This window comes from Pelodiscus sinensis, chromosome 1 (genome assembly GCF_049634645.1).
Source record: "Pelodiscus sinensis isolate JC-2024 chromosome 1, ASM4963464v1, whole genome shotgun sequence".
NCBI lineage: Eukaryota > Metazoa > Chordata > Testudines > Trionychidae > Pelodiscus > Pelodiscus sinensis.
The window spans coordinates 25,443,861-25,460,266 of NC_134711.1; the positions used below are offsets into that span (position 1 = coordinate 25,443,861).

At 42.6% G+C, this 16,406-nt stretch overlaps 1 protein-coding gene across 2 annotated transcripts in view; it reads left to right on the forward strand.

Annotated features, from left to right (window-relative positions):
• Positions 1-16,406, forward strand: part of PUS7 (pseudouridine synthase 7) — a 51,594-nt gene that overhangs the window by 2,022 nt on the left and 33,166 nt on the right. For both annotated transcript variants that reach the window (XM_075912055.1, XM_075912019.1), the window contains exons 2-6: positions 4,607-4,676; positions 7,397-7,774; positions 12,420-12,504; positions 12,614-12,715; positions 13,107-13,251. In XM_075912055.1, the coding sequence (XP_075768170.1) occupies positions 4,607-4,676; positions 7,397-7,774; positions 12,420-12,504; positions 12,614-12,715; positions 13,107-13,251 (780 nt within the window). The remainder of the gene's footprint in view (positions 1-4,606; positions 4,677-7,396; positions 7,775-12,419; positions 12,505-12,613; positions 12,716-13,106; positions 13,252-16,406) is intronic.

Here is a 16,406-nt window from a genome sequence, read left to right on the forward strand (position 1 = left end):
CTTTTTCTCACTAAGAGACCTGTACACATGAAAGACTGTCTCTCTCGTAATCATTTTTGAGCCATCTAGTTCCTTCAGTAATAAATATTTCAAATATTTTCCTCATATGGTTCTCATTTGCTAATTTATACCTGTTTGTCCCCTATTCTTAGACTAGGCAATCTATGATAACTGTCTAATCTCTAAGACATTAGAGGGCCTTTTAGAAACATTTAGCAGACTAATAGGTTGACTTTCTTTGGCAGCCTTCTCAATGGATTATAACCCTGCAGGGGTTCAGTGCACAGTGAGAGATGAGCACTGCCCTCTCCCAGCCCCTCCAGAAGTTATATCTGAGTTAACAGACACATTCTTCTCTATTCCTGGTAGAATTCTGTGCCAAAAAAAATTCTATGCAGAGTATTTTCAAATTCTGCAAAATTTCTCATAACTTATTTTTCAAAATAACATTATATAATCACAGCAGTTTCAATTGTTTTGGTCATATATTTTAAAATACTTGCCAGCAAGTATGTCTAACAATAGAAAACAAAAAAAGATTCTGAACATGGGTTTTTTTTTTTTGATAAATAAATTCCCTCTAGGCATAACAGTACAGAACTCTGAAAGAATTCCTTTAAACTACAATGTAGAATTGTATTTCCTGCACTCCTCAGAAGCTGTGCATAAGCTTGGGGGGAGTCAGAGTAATGGAGAGGGAAGTAATTGCTGAAAAAGAAGCCTGGGTGTCAACTTGGAGGGTTGATTAGTAGAGACAGGAAAAGCATGAAACAGGTATTTTGGAAGGCGAGGACGGACTCCCAGCGAGCTTCCCCGCATGAAGATCCTGGCTGCCCCCTACTTCAGTAAAGCATATGTGCCCCTGTTCACATTTGTCCCTATGCCCCCACTCAGGGGTATCCTTGTCCCTATATGGCCCTGCATTCCCACTCAGCCCTTTCCTCAGTCTGTCCTTTTCTAGCGCTTATGAGCCCTGTCTGACTCCTTCCAGCATCTCACACTGTTTATCTCCTCATTGCTCCTGTCTCCTGACCTGGCATGCTGGAAGAAGGATCTGCAGGCTCTATATTTATCTTCTGTACCCTGACTAGGGCTTGCCAGGAGTTGCACCCTCTGGTGGGCAAAAGACAGAACTGCTGAAGTTTTCTTCTGCTGGGAGCTGCTGTTCTGTTCTAGCACCATAGCACCCTCTGGTGGGCAAAAGGCAGCTGCAACATTTTTCTGTAAAAAAAATAAAAAAAAATACCTGGCTCATTAATTAAGCATATACACAGTAGTGCATATTTTCCCCAGCTGTATCTTCTCTTCCACAGAGATCTGCGAAAGCCCTTTCATATGAATAGTTGGTAACTGGAAGGTTTGGGATAGAGAGGGAAAAGGAGCAGCATTATTTATGTAATCAAACAAAGCTAAAACAGTATCATCCTCTCTTAAACAAGAGTACCTATACAAAAAGTTTGCATCAATTTAATTAAATTAATTTAGTAACCAGTCTATTACATTGATGTAATTTCTGTTTGCAGCTGAGATATTAGCATTTTAAAGTGTTACAGAAAACTTGAGAATTTATAAAATAATCACTTCAATTGGTTATGAGTTTATAAAACCTTTTTATGAAGTTTAAACTTTGGGTGAGATTGAAGTTGATGATACTCATTGAAAGGTGTGAAGAAATAAAGGTATGGTAACTATTTTGTTTGTCTTTCTACTCTTTCATTTGGTCTTATTCCTTTGATGCTATTGAATATTATTATTATTTATAGTTTTATAATACTTTCTTGTTTCACTTCTGCTGTTTCTTCATTCTTTATTTTATTTCTTAGCTCTTCTTTTGAACTGATTTTAAATGTTTGTGAAGCAATTTTCTCTTTTTTATTTGTAACTAAATAAAATCCATCCTTTTGGTTGTTTTTACAGCTGCATTTACATTTGGAGTTGAAGATGTTTTTCAAATCTAATTAGAGAGAATAATTAGAGAACAAATAGTATCTGGAAATATGTTTGTTTTTTCATAATTGCAAGTCTAGTTTGTTGTAGACTTGCTACCTATTAATTTCATCTGGTGACCCCCTAATTCTTGTATTCTGGGAAGGAGTAAACAACTCTTCTTTATTCACCTTCTCCACATCAGTCACAATTTAATAGACCTCTGTCATACTAGGGATGCTAAATTTCAATTAATCAGCTTATCTAATAGTTGATGGAATTTCCATTGACTACTTGATTAGTCGATAAGGGGTGCTCACTATTCCGCTTCACCTCTGTCTTTGAAATGTACAAGAGCCGCCTGTTGTGCCTTTGTCTCTCCTGCCCTCTCGCTCCATGGAGACGGTGCTGGGTGGAACAGCTCTTAAGATGGCTTCCCCCCAGCACTGGCTCCTGCTCCCTCCCTCCCCCTGCTGCCTCGGATACAAAGGCAGTAAAGGAGGGGGAAAGCTATTCAACTAGTCGCTTATATCTCTATGTCATACCCCTTACTTATCTCTTCAAAGCTAAAAAGTCCCAGTCTTATTTATCTTTCATATGGTAGCCAGTCCATACCCCGAATCATTTTTGTTGCTCTTTTCTCACCTTTTCCAATGCCAAAATGTCTTTTTTGAGATGAGGTAACCACATCTGCATGTAATATTTAAGATGCGTGTGTATTATGGATTTATATAGAGGCAATAAGATGTTCTCTGTCTTATTCTTTATCTCAGTTTTAATAATTCCCAACATTGTTTTCTTTTTTGTCTGCTGCTGAACACTGAGTGGATGTTTTCAGAGAATTGTCCACAATGACTCCAAGATCTCTCTCTTTAATTATAACAACTGATTTAGTCCACGTCATTTTATATGTACAGTTGGGATTATGTTTTTTCAATATGCATTACTTAGTCTTTATCAACATTGAATTTCATCTGCCATTTTGTTTTCCTGTCACTTAGTTTTGTGAGATTCTTTTGAAGCTCTTCACAAGATCCTTAAATTATACATTTTTTTTAAATTTTCAAGTAGGAGCTGTTATCTAAGAATTGAGAGAGTTTCTAGAAGTTTATTTTGTGCCCTGACTGGATTATTTGCTGGCAGTAAATTATTTGTATTCTCTCTTCTAAAATCTATGGCTGTGTCTACACTGCACCCCTTTTCCGGAAAAGGGATGCAGATGAGACAAGTCGGAATTGCAAATGCAGCGGGGATTTAAATTTTCCCCTGTGCATTTGCATGAACATGGCTGCCGCTTTTTTCCGGCTCGGGGCTTTGCTGGAAAAAAGCGCCAGTCTAGACGGGATCTTTCGGAAAATAAAGCCTATTCCTGATTTTAAGAGGAATAAGGGACCTTTCGGAAAAGGCTTTATTTTCCGAAAGATCCCGTCTAGACTGGCGCTTTTTTCCGGCAAAGCCTCGAGCCGGAAAAAAGCGGCAGCCATGTTCATGCAAATGCACAGGGGAAAATTTAAATCCCCGCTGCATTTGCAATTCCGACTTGTCTCATCTGCATCCCTTTTCCGGAAAAGGGGTGCAGTGTAGACACAGCCTATGTGTATATTGATGGGGTGATGTAGGGAAGTGGGTATTGCACCTGTTCTATGTGTGGTTATGCGCAAGGCTCGCTGAACCATGGCGAGTCCCGCTTGCCAGCCGCGCTGTCCGGCGATCTGTGCATGCGCAGATCGCCCAAACCCGGCTCTTCCCGGTTACAATCTACTCGCCACGGGTGAGTAGATTGTATTATTTGTCGAGCCCTGGTTATGCGGACTGTGATATCCAGGACTATTAATATGGCACCTTTCACAAGGCTAAACTCACACACAAAGTAGTATTAAGTACAAGTAGTATTAAGTACAATCAATCAATCAAAACCCATGAGCTAGTCTTGCATTTGGTTACCTGCTGGAGATTCTGCTGTACTTAAGCAAGTCAATTTATTATAGGCAAGCACTGAGGTTAATAAAGATCCACATTGGTATGTCCACCTAACTGGCTAGTGTTTAGTCTGTGTACTGTGGCTTTTCTGGTCTGTGTGCCTTTCTTAACTTTTTCTATCTGACTCTCTTAGTTTCTATCACTCTAACAGTTTCATGGCATCCAACTTCTGTAAGCATTACCATTATGAGTGTGCTTTTGTTTTTTATTAGTAATGAAAAACTATTCTTCTAGCTTCTTTGTATGTCTAGGCCTCAGTGTGTCCTTTTTAAATCATAACTGTTATCCAGTTACACAAGTTCCCTTGTATAATATGATGCACGGAACTAGGAATTCCTTTGTGTAGGACCTTCTTTACTCTCATTTGTGTTCAATTTTTCATGATGATTTATGTTCATGAGTGTGGATGGAGATTTTAGAGGCATTGTAAACACAGAGACACACGTGCAGGGCCAGCTCCTTGTTTCCACAGGGAAAATTGCACAGAAATGCTAGGATTATCTGTATTTTAACTCATGGAATTTGTATAGAATCAGTGGGGACACGTGATTCTTCCCCCCACCCCTTCCATCATTCCCATTCCTCTGGAATCAGTAAAGAGCATAGATCTGGGGGCCTCTGAAGCACTTTTGACCCATTTATTGTCTCTGCTGTTTAATAATTTTGTAATTATAATTTCAGTTTTCTCTTTCTTTTCTAGTCCCCAAAGTTCTGTTCCTGCTGGCCCATAAGTGGACAGTGAAGAGAATCACGTGCACAGTTCCACAAGAGTGAGTAGTAACATCCGTCTCTCCAGAACTTGTTTCAGTCACTCACTGCTTGACCCTTCCCTCTTGGGGTTTCCTCACTGCACCGTTAGCAACTCACTGGTTAGAACTGTGTCTTACAGAGCAAGAGCAGGAACTTTTTCTGGGAACAGAAGAGGTGAAATATATAATATACAGACTGTGAGGGTAACACACTGAACCATTGTGTCTGAATTATTGATGTACACACAATGAGATCTTTTTGGGAAGTGGAAGAATACAAAATAGTCAGATGTAGCTGTAGTGAGATGGATTAGACGTATCTTAGGCCCCAAATTAACAGCAACGAAGTCCATGTGGCCAGCTGTAGGATAGTTGGGCACCGGCACCATCACAGCAATTGAAAATAATGAGGAAAGGAGAGCTGGCAAGGTACGAGGCTGGATTTGCTGGTGGTGAGGTGCCAGTTGGGAGAAATTGCAAGAGCACTAACGCTGGAAAACTTTCAAAAACTAAATCTGTCTAAAATGTGATTCTTTTTTTCCTTGTCTTTCATAAAGACAGATGTAATAGACCTTTATTCCTGTTGGTGAGATAAGATGTGTCTTCCCTGAACCTTCCACTGTAATTTCCTTACATAACCTCAAAGTCTCTTCTGGAAGTAGTCCTTTCCTGTCTGAGGCTTTGTCAACACTAGAAAGTGTTTGCCAGTAGAAATATGCCAATAAGATAAGCCCTGTACTGGAGATGCTTTTTATATCAGTCAGTTAGTTCTTTTGCTAATATATCATAAACCAGTTCTGTAAATTTCTTCATGCAATGCACTGTTAGCCTATGGAACTCCTTGCTAGAGGATGTTGTGAAGACAAGGACTTTAACAGGGTTCGGAAAAGAACTAGATACATTCTTAGAGGATTGATCCATCAATGGCATCCCTAGCCTTTGTTTGTCAGAAATTAAGAATGGGTGACAGGCAAGGGATCATTTGAAGAATACCTGTTCTGCTTATTCCCTCTGGAGCACCCGGCATTGACCACTGTTGGGGAACAGGATGCTGGGCTAGATGGACCTTTTGTCCTACCCATTCTGGCCATTCTTACATTCTTAAATGAAATAATCTACTCTGGGAAAAGCACTTTTTTGCTAGTATAGCTGCATCTATACTAGCAGCTATGTTGGTTAGGGGTGTGATTCTTCATATATACACCCCGGTTCCTCCATATCCAAGTAGCTATGCAGTAGGGATGTTACATTTTGATTAGTCAGGTAATCAAGTAGTCGATGGAACTTCCATCAACTACTTGATTAGTTGATAAAGGGTGGTGGGGTGCTCGCTATCCCGTCTGTGCCTCTGCCTTAAATGTAGTAAACTGCTCGTGGTTCTTACATTTAAAAGGCAGAGGCCCAATGGGGAACCCAAGGTGAGTGTGGACTGCTTCAGTCCATGCTTGTGCTGTTTCCCCGCCCCCCCCTCCCCTCGCAGAGATGGTGCTGGGTGGAACCAGCTTTTAAGCTGGCTCCCACAGCACCAGCTCCTTTCCTGCTCCCCCCCTCACCTCTGTATCAGAGGCAGCAAGGGAGGTGAAACGACTAATCATGTAGTGACTTGACTACCCAATAAGCTTATGCTTATTGGGTAGTCGACTAGTCACTTGCATCCCTACTGTGCAGTAAATGTTTTAAGTATAGCCCGGGCCTGAGCCTGACAGTATTTGTCAGGAGTGATTTTTCTGTCTTTCTGAGTCAGGATTCCTAATCTTTCACTCCCCCTTTCCTGCACTGAGCCTGTATGCCACCATGTTACTCTGCTGTAATTTTCTTGCGCAGGGGTATGAAACTGCCCCCCCCTCCCCCCGAGCACAGGAAGTTACAGTGCTGTGCAGCGCCACTGTAAATAGGCTCCCAGGGTGGGAGTTGCACTCCCAGCACTGTTAGCTACTCCCCTCGTGGAGGTGGTTTACCTAGAGCAGTGGTTTTTCAAACTCTTTTTCCTTAAGAACCAGTTGAAAAAATTGTTGATGCCCATGACCCAATATAACTTGATTAGAGTGTGGGCTCCCAGGTGGGGCTGAGGATGAGAGCTTTGGGGTGTAGGAGAGGATTCCAGCTTTGGGGGTCAAGGCTGCGGCAGCAGGGACTTACCTTGAGCAGCTCCCAGTCAGTGGTGCAGCAGGAGGTGCTAAGGCAGGCTTCCCGCCTCTCCTAGCACTGCAAACCATGCTGCGCCCCAGAAGCAGCCAGCAGCAGGTTCCTAGCCAATGGGAGCACAGAGTTAGTGCTCGGCAGTGCATGGAGCTCGGTTTGCCCTCTTCCTCCACCACCACGTAGGAACCAGGCCTGCTGCGCAGTCAGTCTGCTGTGCCAGGACAGGCAGGTAGCTGCTTTAGCCCTTCAACTGGTCACCTGATCTCCTGCAGCAACAAGACCCAGTGTCAGACATTCCATAACAGTTAGAAAACCACTGACCTTAAACCACACTACCTCATTAAAGCAAGCTGGGCATTGTAGACAAAGCCTGTGTTTGCCAAGCATGTCTTCTTTGTGTCTTTGCATGTAGTTTAACTCTTTCCCCTCCCCCCCCGTGCAAATCCATTGACTCTGGGATTGCTCGGGTATAACTTGAAGCAGAATTTGCTGCTTTGTGTTTTGGTTTGTATGCATTCCATATTGAAAACATTGTTTTAAAGCAATTTAAAAAAAGGTTTGGAAATAAACCATTTTAATTGGTCCTCCTTCTTCTCCAGGACATTGTACCACTCTGTGCCTTTAAATATGGAAGCTGTAGAAATGACATCCTTGAAACGTGCTCATTCGGAGGACGATGTGGATAATGTGGATGAAATTAAAAGGCAAAAGTTCTCAGAAGAGTCTTCTAACACGAGAAACAATTCTGAGAAAAGTGTGCCTGAACAACCTAGCAAACTTTTGCTTGAAGACAAGAAAGATGACATAATCATGAATGAGGAAGGTGAGGAAGAAGATGATGAACTCGAGGGAAGTGATGAAGAAGGGGATTCCGAGAGCTTTGCGGATATGATGAAGCATGGACTAACAGAACTTGATGTTGGTATTACAAAGTTTGTCAGCTCTCACAAAGGCTTTTCTGGAATCTTAAAAGAGAGGTAACTTTTTATCTTGTAATCCTTTATACTTTAATTCTTTGTATTAGCACCTATTCTCCATTTTCCTTCTCTGTTTAATCTCGGAGTCAGACACTATCAGCTCTGGTACAACACTGACTTATCAAGATACAATAGGTTATCTTCTGGTGTGTTTCTCTGCGTTCCTTTCTAAAAACTATGGTTCTGAGAGAGCTTCAGTTCTTTCATGGTTGGTGCCTTCCTATAGTGCAGTGGTCCCCAACCTTTTGGGGCTGCTGGGCGCCCGGGGGCGGGGCCACTCACATGCCGGACACCCGGGGGCGGGACCACCCATACACCGCATGCCCGGTGCTGGCGCCACCCTTGCGCCGCACTCCCGTGGCTGGTGCCGCTCCTGTGCTGCACGCCCAGGGGTGGGGCTGCCCATGTGCCACACGCCCAGGACCCGGCAGCACCCATATGCCGCGCGCCTGGGGCCGAAACAGCCCATGCGCTGCATGCCCGGGGCCGGCGCCGCTCCTGTGCCGCACGCCCAGAGGCGGGGACGCCCACACGCCCAGGACCTGGCAGCACCCATAAGCCATGTGCCCGGGGCCGGAACAGCCCATGCACTGCATGCCCGGGGCCGGCTCCACTCCTCTGTCACGTGCCCAGGGGCCGGCACAGCCCATACGCTGTACACCTGGGGCCAGCGCCGCCCCTGTGCCGTACACCCAGGGCTGGCACAGCCCTTGCGCCATGCACCTCGGGGGCGGGGCCGCACATACGCTGCGTGCCCGGGGGCGGGGCCGGCCCTGATCACTCAGCGGGCACACAGAAATGGCCCGGCAGGCACCATGGCGCCCACGGGCACCGCGTTGGGGACCATTGTTATAGTGTTTGTTCTTCTGAGTGAAACTTAGAAATAGGACTCTAAGGAAAGATAATTTTATATGAATTTGCAATACACTTTGCCAGCTATGTACAGAAAATGCAATCTAGTTACAATATGCAGTATATTCCTTAGAAGTACTGCTAATGTATGTAAAAGATGTGACAAAATATTTATGATCCCAAAGTCAAACAAGTTTTTGAAAAAGTAAGTTAGTTGCTATGTGGTGATGGTCTAATGGTCCCTTCTAATGCTAAAATGTACAGATCTTGTCAATTATAAGTTTTATGTACAAAACCATGTTACACCTTGGTTCGGTGATGTGATGGGAGCCTCAAGGGTTAAAGCCGACTACCCAGTGAAAACTACTGGATGATGATGAAACAAATTATTTTTGTTAAATGGAATGATTTTTTTTTATCAAAACTAACAATTAGCAAATGTTTTTTTTTAAACTAGCAATTGCTTAATACTTTTACAGTGTAGAAAACCCTAAACTTAGCTGTACTTAACTAATTACAAACTTCTTTGATTACAATTCAACTATACCAAATCACTGTCTCTAATTTGCTTAACAAAAATACAAAACAAAGACAATATAATGATAATAAAAACTTTGTCTAAAGCCAGCTCCTCTATGGTTATTTTAGGGCAGCTGGTGGAGTTAGTCATAAATCTACTTTTACAACTTAACAACTCCGGGGCTTCTATTTCTAACACTTATATTTAACCTAAATACAACACTACTACACAACACAAAATTATACAATTTACACAGTGTGGTTAACAGAACTTAGATACGCTTTACAGAATTACACAATGAAATTAACACAATTTGACTATTAATTAAACCAATAACTAATACATTTAAGCAATACTTACAAATCCAGAAACGATAACAACACAAAGACACACTAGAACTCGAAGCATGCTCAGGACTCGTGCACCCCTATATTTGATTCGAAGGGTGGGGAGGCAGCCTCAGGGTGATCAATCCTTTAGCAGGGCAAAAAAAAAAAAAAGACACGTGCCCTCAATACACGGAATCTCCGTCGAACAAAGGGGTAGAGGGTCTTTTATACAAAAATTCGGTGTCTGATGCCATGCTAGGGTCTGCATTTGGCAGGGCCTGATAGGCTAGTGATGAGGTAGTATGACAATACTGCCCTATAGGAATTTTTCGTGATGTATTCGTGATCCCCTCGTGGACAGGACCAGATGGGGCATAGTTAGTGTAAGACAATTGTGTTTTATTACCCTATGTTTACTTTTTCCCTTTGCCCCTAAGACTGGTCAAGCTACGGTCAAATGAGGCTTATCTGTAAGCACTATCTAGTCATGCTCACCTCCCTGTTTCTTGGCGCCTGTGAGTCCCAGAATGCCTATAAGATCAAATTCCATTCACAAAACTGCATTGTGCTGCCCATGCTCCTCTGAGTATCTGGGTTTTGTGTGATGGGCCTTGTGTGGCAGGATGGGCTATACGCGAAGGCTGTGGACAGAAAAAGCCTGCTTTACAACAAACCAAAGAGCCTGAAAATAATTGAGGAGATCACAAATCGCACACTGCCTACATAATAAATTCCTTATTCTTATTTCATCACAACATAGCATTCTTAAATCTTATTTAAGATAAATACTGTCTTTCACCAGAAATCCCAAAATATAAATTCAAAACCTTTCTGAAGAAACAATGTACAAATTATTGTCCCAATCCAGCAAAGCACTTAAACATGTTTTGTCTAATTGGGGTGTATATATGTATACACCAACACGTTTTGCAGTTTTTCCTATATGTACATAATTTTACTATAAATAGACACTGTTATGCACTTTTTTTTCTGAAACTGCAGATATAACATAACTAGACCCCTGCACAGATACAAAATTGTTATCCACACCTGCAAAAATGATTTGCAGATATCTGCATCCACATATGCGGATGCTCACAAATATAAAGCTGATATGTGACTTTAATAAGCATATGTAACTTATACATTTGTAATGTTTCCTTCACAATAGCATCTATGGGAAAATAATAAAGAAGGAGTTTTGCCAAACTAATGTTGCTTTATAGAGGTGTGATATGTGCTTGTGTGGATTTAGATGTAATGAAATAGAGAGATCTCACAGTGAAGCCTCATTTCCCCTCTGATTATGAAATGCTGAATGAAAGTTGACAACTTTTTCTGTCAGCTGCTTGTAAAATTCTCACTTTAGCAAAGCCAGGATAAGTTGTATTTACTAATGTGGAAAGGGACCTCTTTATGGTCCCTCTTCTGGCACCAATTTGCTGTCTTAAAAAAAAAAAAAAAAAAAAGACTGGATCAGAATCTGGGTTGTTACTTTGGTGAATATTCAGAAGGACTCTTCCGGTAGTAGAATTATCCGGATTTCCACCTGCATAACTATGAACCGAAATCTGACACCATTTTTCCTGGGAATAGGACGATTTGAGCTCATATACAGCTAACACTGACAAATGTTTGTTGAAGTGGCAGAGTTAATGTACTAATTCATGAAATAGTAGTGCAGCAGAATCTTTAATTCTTATTAATGACTAGGAGTGTAAATGAATTTCTGAGCTCTGCAAACTAGCAAGTAATCAATTCAGAATGTTATATATAATATATACAATCTACTTTGCTTATTTATATGTGGAACCCAGTTAGCTACTTCTTATACTTGGTCCTGCTGTGAAGGTAGGGCACTGGACTCAATGACCTTTCAAGGTCCCTTCCAGTTCTAGGAGATAGGCAATCTCCATTAATATTTTTAATTTATTTTTTAAATATTTTTTATACTTATAAAAGTTAGAGTTCATTTTATTAAATGAGGAGGCCTCTATATCATCAAGACCCATAACAATGATCTGCTCTTATTGTTGGGAAACTGGGAGAGGCTGCTTGTTTCCATGTATGAATGATAGAAAGCAAACTATCCAGTTTCTATTGTATATAAAACTTCTTGGGTAAGTAGATAAAAGTCAGGATATAGTTTAAAATGGTGATCTGTAAAGGAAGACCCAAGCATTAACTCCCCCAACAGATTATGTCCACTTGTAATTTTTTAAGTTTTCCCCCCTTTTTAAAATTTATATATACTCTTTATCTCTCTCTGATGTCTTTGGCCAGGTCTATACTAGATGCTGGAAGGTCGGCTTAAGGTACGCAACTCCGGCTATGTAAATAACACTAAGGTGTTTTTCTTTTTTTCAAATCAGACAGGAGAAGACAAGAAGTAATGGGGCAGAAAGAGAGTTTTAGATTAGACAATAGAAAAAACTTCTTTACTGTAAGTGTATTTAAGCACTTTACCTAGGATGGTTGTGGAATCTGTCACTGGAGGTTTTTAAGAACATCTTCTGTCATGGATGGTCTCTAAATAATACTTTTAAGTCCTGCTTTGGTGCAAGAGCCTGAATTATGTAACTTGTTGAGGTCCTTTCTAGTCCTATGTTTCTAGGATTCTTTTTAAATACTAGTGGCTTTAACACTCAGGAATATATCCCGACATTAACTAATCAGTATTTATGCTTCTATGATGGGGGAAGAATGGGAGTGGAATAAATATAATTTTCAAACTGAGTTTCCAAATGATGATTAAAGATGATTCTGTCTAGTATTTAATGTGTCCTTTGGGTAATTTTCTGGGGGTGGAAGAAAGCTTTTTGGTAGATAATGGCTGAAGATTTAATCTAGAAACTGAATAAAGTCTATTGAAAAATATAGCTTACTGTTTATAGAAGCCTTTAGTTTTCCCTGTGTTTTTTAACCTCCAGTGTTTTTCTGTTAGATACTCAGACTTTGTCGTTCATGAAATAGGAAAAAATGGGTGCATAAGCCATTTAGATGACTTTTCTGTTCCAGTGGATGTTGAGGTAAATTTTGAGTAGCTTTCCATACTATACTTTTTTTTTAATTAAAACACTCATGAAAACTTGTTCTGACTGGCTTGTGTGAGTTATTGTATTCTTTTGCATATATTAGGACACTTCAGAAGAAATATTTACAGTTTTGTCAAATGAAGACAAGCAGCACTTAGAAGAGCTCCAACTTTTTAAGAACAAAGAAACCAGTGTTGCCATAGAGGTAAAATGGTAAAACAATAAAAAGCATTTAGTTAATGTGTTCTTTTTTGGGAAGGAGATGGGTATGTGCAGGGAAAGGATGTTAGTTATCGATGTAATTTGATCTTTATATTACAGTAGGATATGCTAAAAAGTTGTAAATTTAGGACTTGATCATGCAAAGACAAATGTACACTGAACTGTGTGTGTGAGTACACACCTTGGTTTCACTTGCATAAAATATATTTTTATGAATTAATTATAGCAAGTAGGACATGTCCTTTGAATTATACCTGTTTTCTTAAGATTGGTTTTTGAGCAGAAAAATGATTTTTTTGTGTTTTTAAAGCAAAAAGAAAAGTACATATGACCAAATTAAAACTGTTGTTATCAATTTTCTTTGTTAAATGTAGGTTATTGAAGACACTAAAGAAAAAAGAACTATTATCCACCAGGCTGTGAAGTCTTTGTTTCCTGGATTAGAGACAAAAACTGAGGACCGGGATGGGAAAAAATACATAGTTGCTTACCATGCTGCTGGGAAGAAAGCATTAGCAAGTGAGTTTGTTACTATCACCATCATTTCATGTTTATAGTTGAACTTCAATTTAAAAACAAAATGTTTAATTATAATCACGTAATTGCGGGGATGTTATAATTTGGATTTGGAGGCTGTTGCATAACTCTGTACTGATTCACCCAGTTATATTACTGCTAAATGACACAGGGCATCAGTTGGGTATACTAAAATACATCATTGTAGATTTCTTTGTTTTTTGTTTTTCCTTTTTCCTTCAAACCACTAATTAAGTAGTGAGTAGCAAAAGTAAAAGTGTTTTACTGGGATTATGGCATGAGAGGTATTAGGACCAGAAGAAGACTGAAAACAATCAGTCACCCTTTATAATAGCCCATAACTTATTGGAAAACTGTTCTGGTTCCCCCCCCATACACTCCATCTTCAACATTCATTCGGGGTAGGACAAGAAGTAATGGGCTTAATCTTCAGCAAGGGTGATTTAGGTTAGGTATTAGAATAAGAATCTAATGATCCGCATAGTTAAGCTCTAGAATAGGCTTCTGAAGTAGGTTGTGGAAATCCCTAGTTCTTTATGTTGAGTCAAACTGTTCGTTAAAATGTCTGTCAGGAAGACTCTGGGTTGGTCCTGCCTCAACTCAGAGGGCTGGTCTTATTGGCCACACAAGGTCCCTTCTGGCCTACATTTCTATGATTCTGAGTGCCAAATAGACAACATAGAAGTTTTTGGTTTTTTAATTCTATAGTTACTGTTTAAATGTAGGCCATATGAACCTAATTGGATCCAAATTAAGTTGTCATCATTATGAAAACTATAAATTTCACATTTTCTCTGTACAGTGTTTAGCACAATGGGGGCTTGATCAGTGAGCAGGGTTGGTAGGCAGAGCAGTAATACAAATAATAATAAATTCAGTGAGTGAAATCCTGACTTCATTAAAGTCAGTGGCAAAGTCTCCATTGATTTTAGTGATGCCAGAATTTATCCCAATTTGTTCAATAACTTTCAGGATTACATTTTATTTAAATTAGAGTTTTCCAGTACCAACTCTTTTCTAAGATACAATTTTTTTAAATGGTTGAATGAGCTTGTGTTTTCAGTTAATGGCTACACTGTGGTATGACAAAATTAAAGTTATAAGTAGAAAGCTATCTGTATCCATCGTCATCAAGTATAGTAACTACATTTGTGTAGTAAGAATAATGAGGGATATGGTAATATCTAGGGGTATGTCTACATTACAGAGTTTTGTCGGAAAAACGGCTGTTTTTCTGACAACCTGAGTTATGTCCACACTACAATTGCGTTCTTCCGAAAGTAAATCGAAAGAACAGAGGGGTTTTTCCAGAGCTGGTAATCATCTTTCTACGAGGAAGAAGCCTTTTTCCGAAAGAGCTCTTTCAGAAAAAGATGTGTGGGGACGGGGAAGAGAGGGAGTTCTTTTGCAAGAAGAGGAAAGAAGAAAAAGCACAGGTGTACTGGTGGCTATTCCACCCATAGTAATCACAGCTTACATGCGAGATAGCGTCCATTCAATGTGGACGCTATCTGTCGAAAACGAAGATGGCTTTTTCGATGTGCTTTTGCAGTGTGGACGCTCTCTTTCAGGAGAAGTTTTTTCAGAAGATCTCTTCCGGAAAAGCTTCTTGTGAAATAAGCCTGCAGTCTAGACATAGCCTAGATCAGTGTTTCCCAATTGGTGCTCCGCGGAACCCTGGGGTTCCGCGAAGCACAACGAGGGGTTCCACGAGGAGCCAGCGCTCTCCCGCCCCCTCTGAAAAAGAGAGAGAGAGAGCCAGCTAGCCAGCAGAGGCATGAGCGGCGAGTTGTGTGGGCTTGTGGTGCCCAGGCTCCTGCGATAGCTGGAGCTGGTCCCGACCCCGCGCGCGTCCTCCCAGCCCGGCCCCAGAGCATCTCTCCCCCGTCCCTGGATCCGGACACGTCCCTGCCGTGCGCGACCTTCCCTGAGCTCCCCCTGGCTGGCTGCTGCTGCCCTGCGCAGCACGCTCAAACCAGCGGGTGGACAGATGCCCAGACATGACATAACGTCACAGCCCGGGATTTTAAACTTGCTGGGCGCTGTGATGCACCACATGGCTGAGTTGCAGGTTTGGAGTCCGGGGATAGAGCACAGATTTCGGCCCCACAAAGTGGAAGGCAGAAGGTACGGGAGAGGGAAAGGGAGGGGGAGGGAAGGGAAGGGGCTTCTGCAGAGGGAAAGGGGAAGGGCTGGGAGAGGAAGGAGCTTGTGTGGAGGGGAAGGGGAAGGCACCCCGGGAGCGCCGCAGATTGGCTGCCCGCGCTCTGGGCACTTAGCGGGGAGGGCTCTGGCCCTGGGCGCGCGGCGCTTGGGGGGGAGAGGTGCCGGCCCCGGGCACGCAGCGCTTGGGGGGGGGGGGGGCGGCCCTGGGCACGTGGCGCTTGGGGGGGGGCGCCCCCAGGCACCCGATGCTTGGCGGGCCCTGTCCCCGGGCGCGCAAGTGTCCCTGCCCTGTGGCGCCCGGCGGGCGAAAGGGACTGGGGTGGAGGAGAGACAAATGGCAGGGGGCAAAGCGCAGACAACAAAGAAAAGGGCAGGAGGAGAGGTGTTAGTGGTAGGGGGACAGGGTGATGCTGGGAGGGGGGAGGGTAAGGGCATTGGGGGCTAGAGGGCTGAGGGGAGGTGCTGGGAGAAGGCTTGAAAGAAGGGGTGGGCATGAGGAAGGCTGGGATGGAGCAAGTTGTGTGAGGGCACAGGGGCATGAGTGGAACGGGGGCAGAGAGTGGTGAAGGGTGGGCATCAGGGAAAAATGGAGCAAAGGGGGCAGGGGAAGTGAGGGAAGGGGGAGGCACCAGGAGGGTGCAGGGGTAAGAGAAGGTACAGATGCCAGGGGATTCTGGGCAGACACCTGCCCAGTGGAGGGACCACCATCAGAGGAGAGACGCAGGGCAGGTTTGTAGAGGGAGGTGTTAGAAGAGGGGATGAGGAGGGGTAGCTCACATGATCAGAGTGGGGCTACTGGAGAAGTGGGCACAGGGAGGAGAGAAGGGCTGGTGGAGGGGGGCAGGTTGCAGGAGGGCTGAGGACAGTGAGAAGAGCAGGAGTCAGGACAGCAGAGGAGGGTGAGGAGTCGGGGGGCAGCAGGCACCGGGGGAGCTGACATGGCAGCAGAGGGAAAAGGTAGAGGTTTAAAA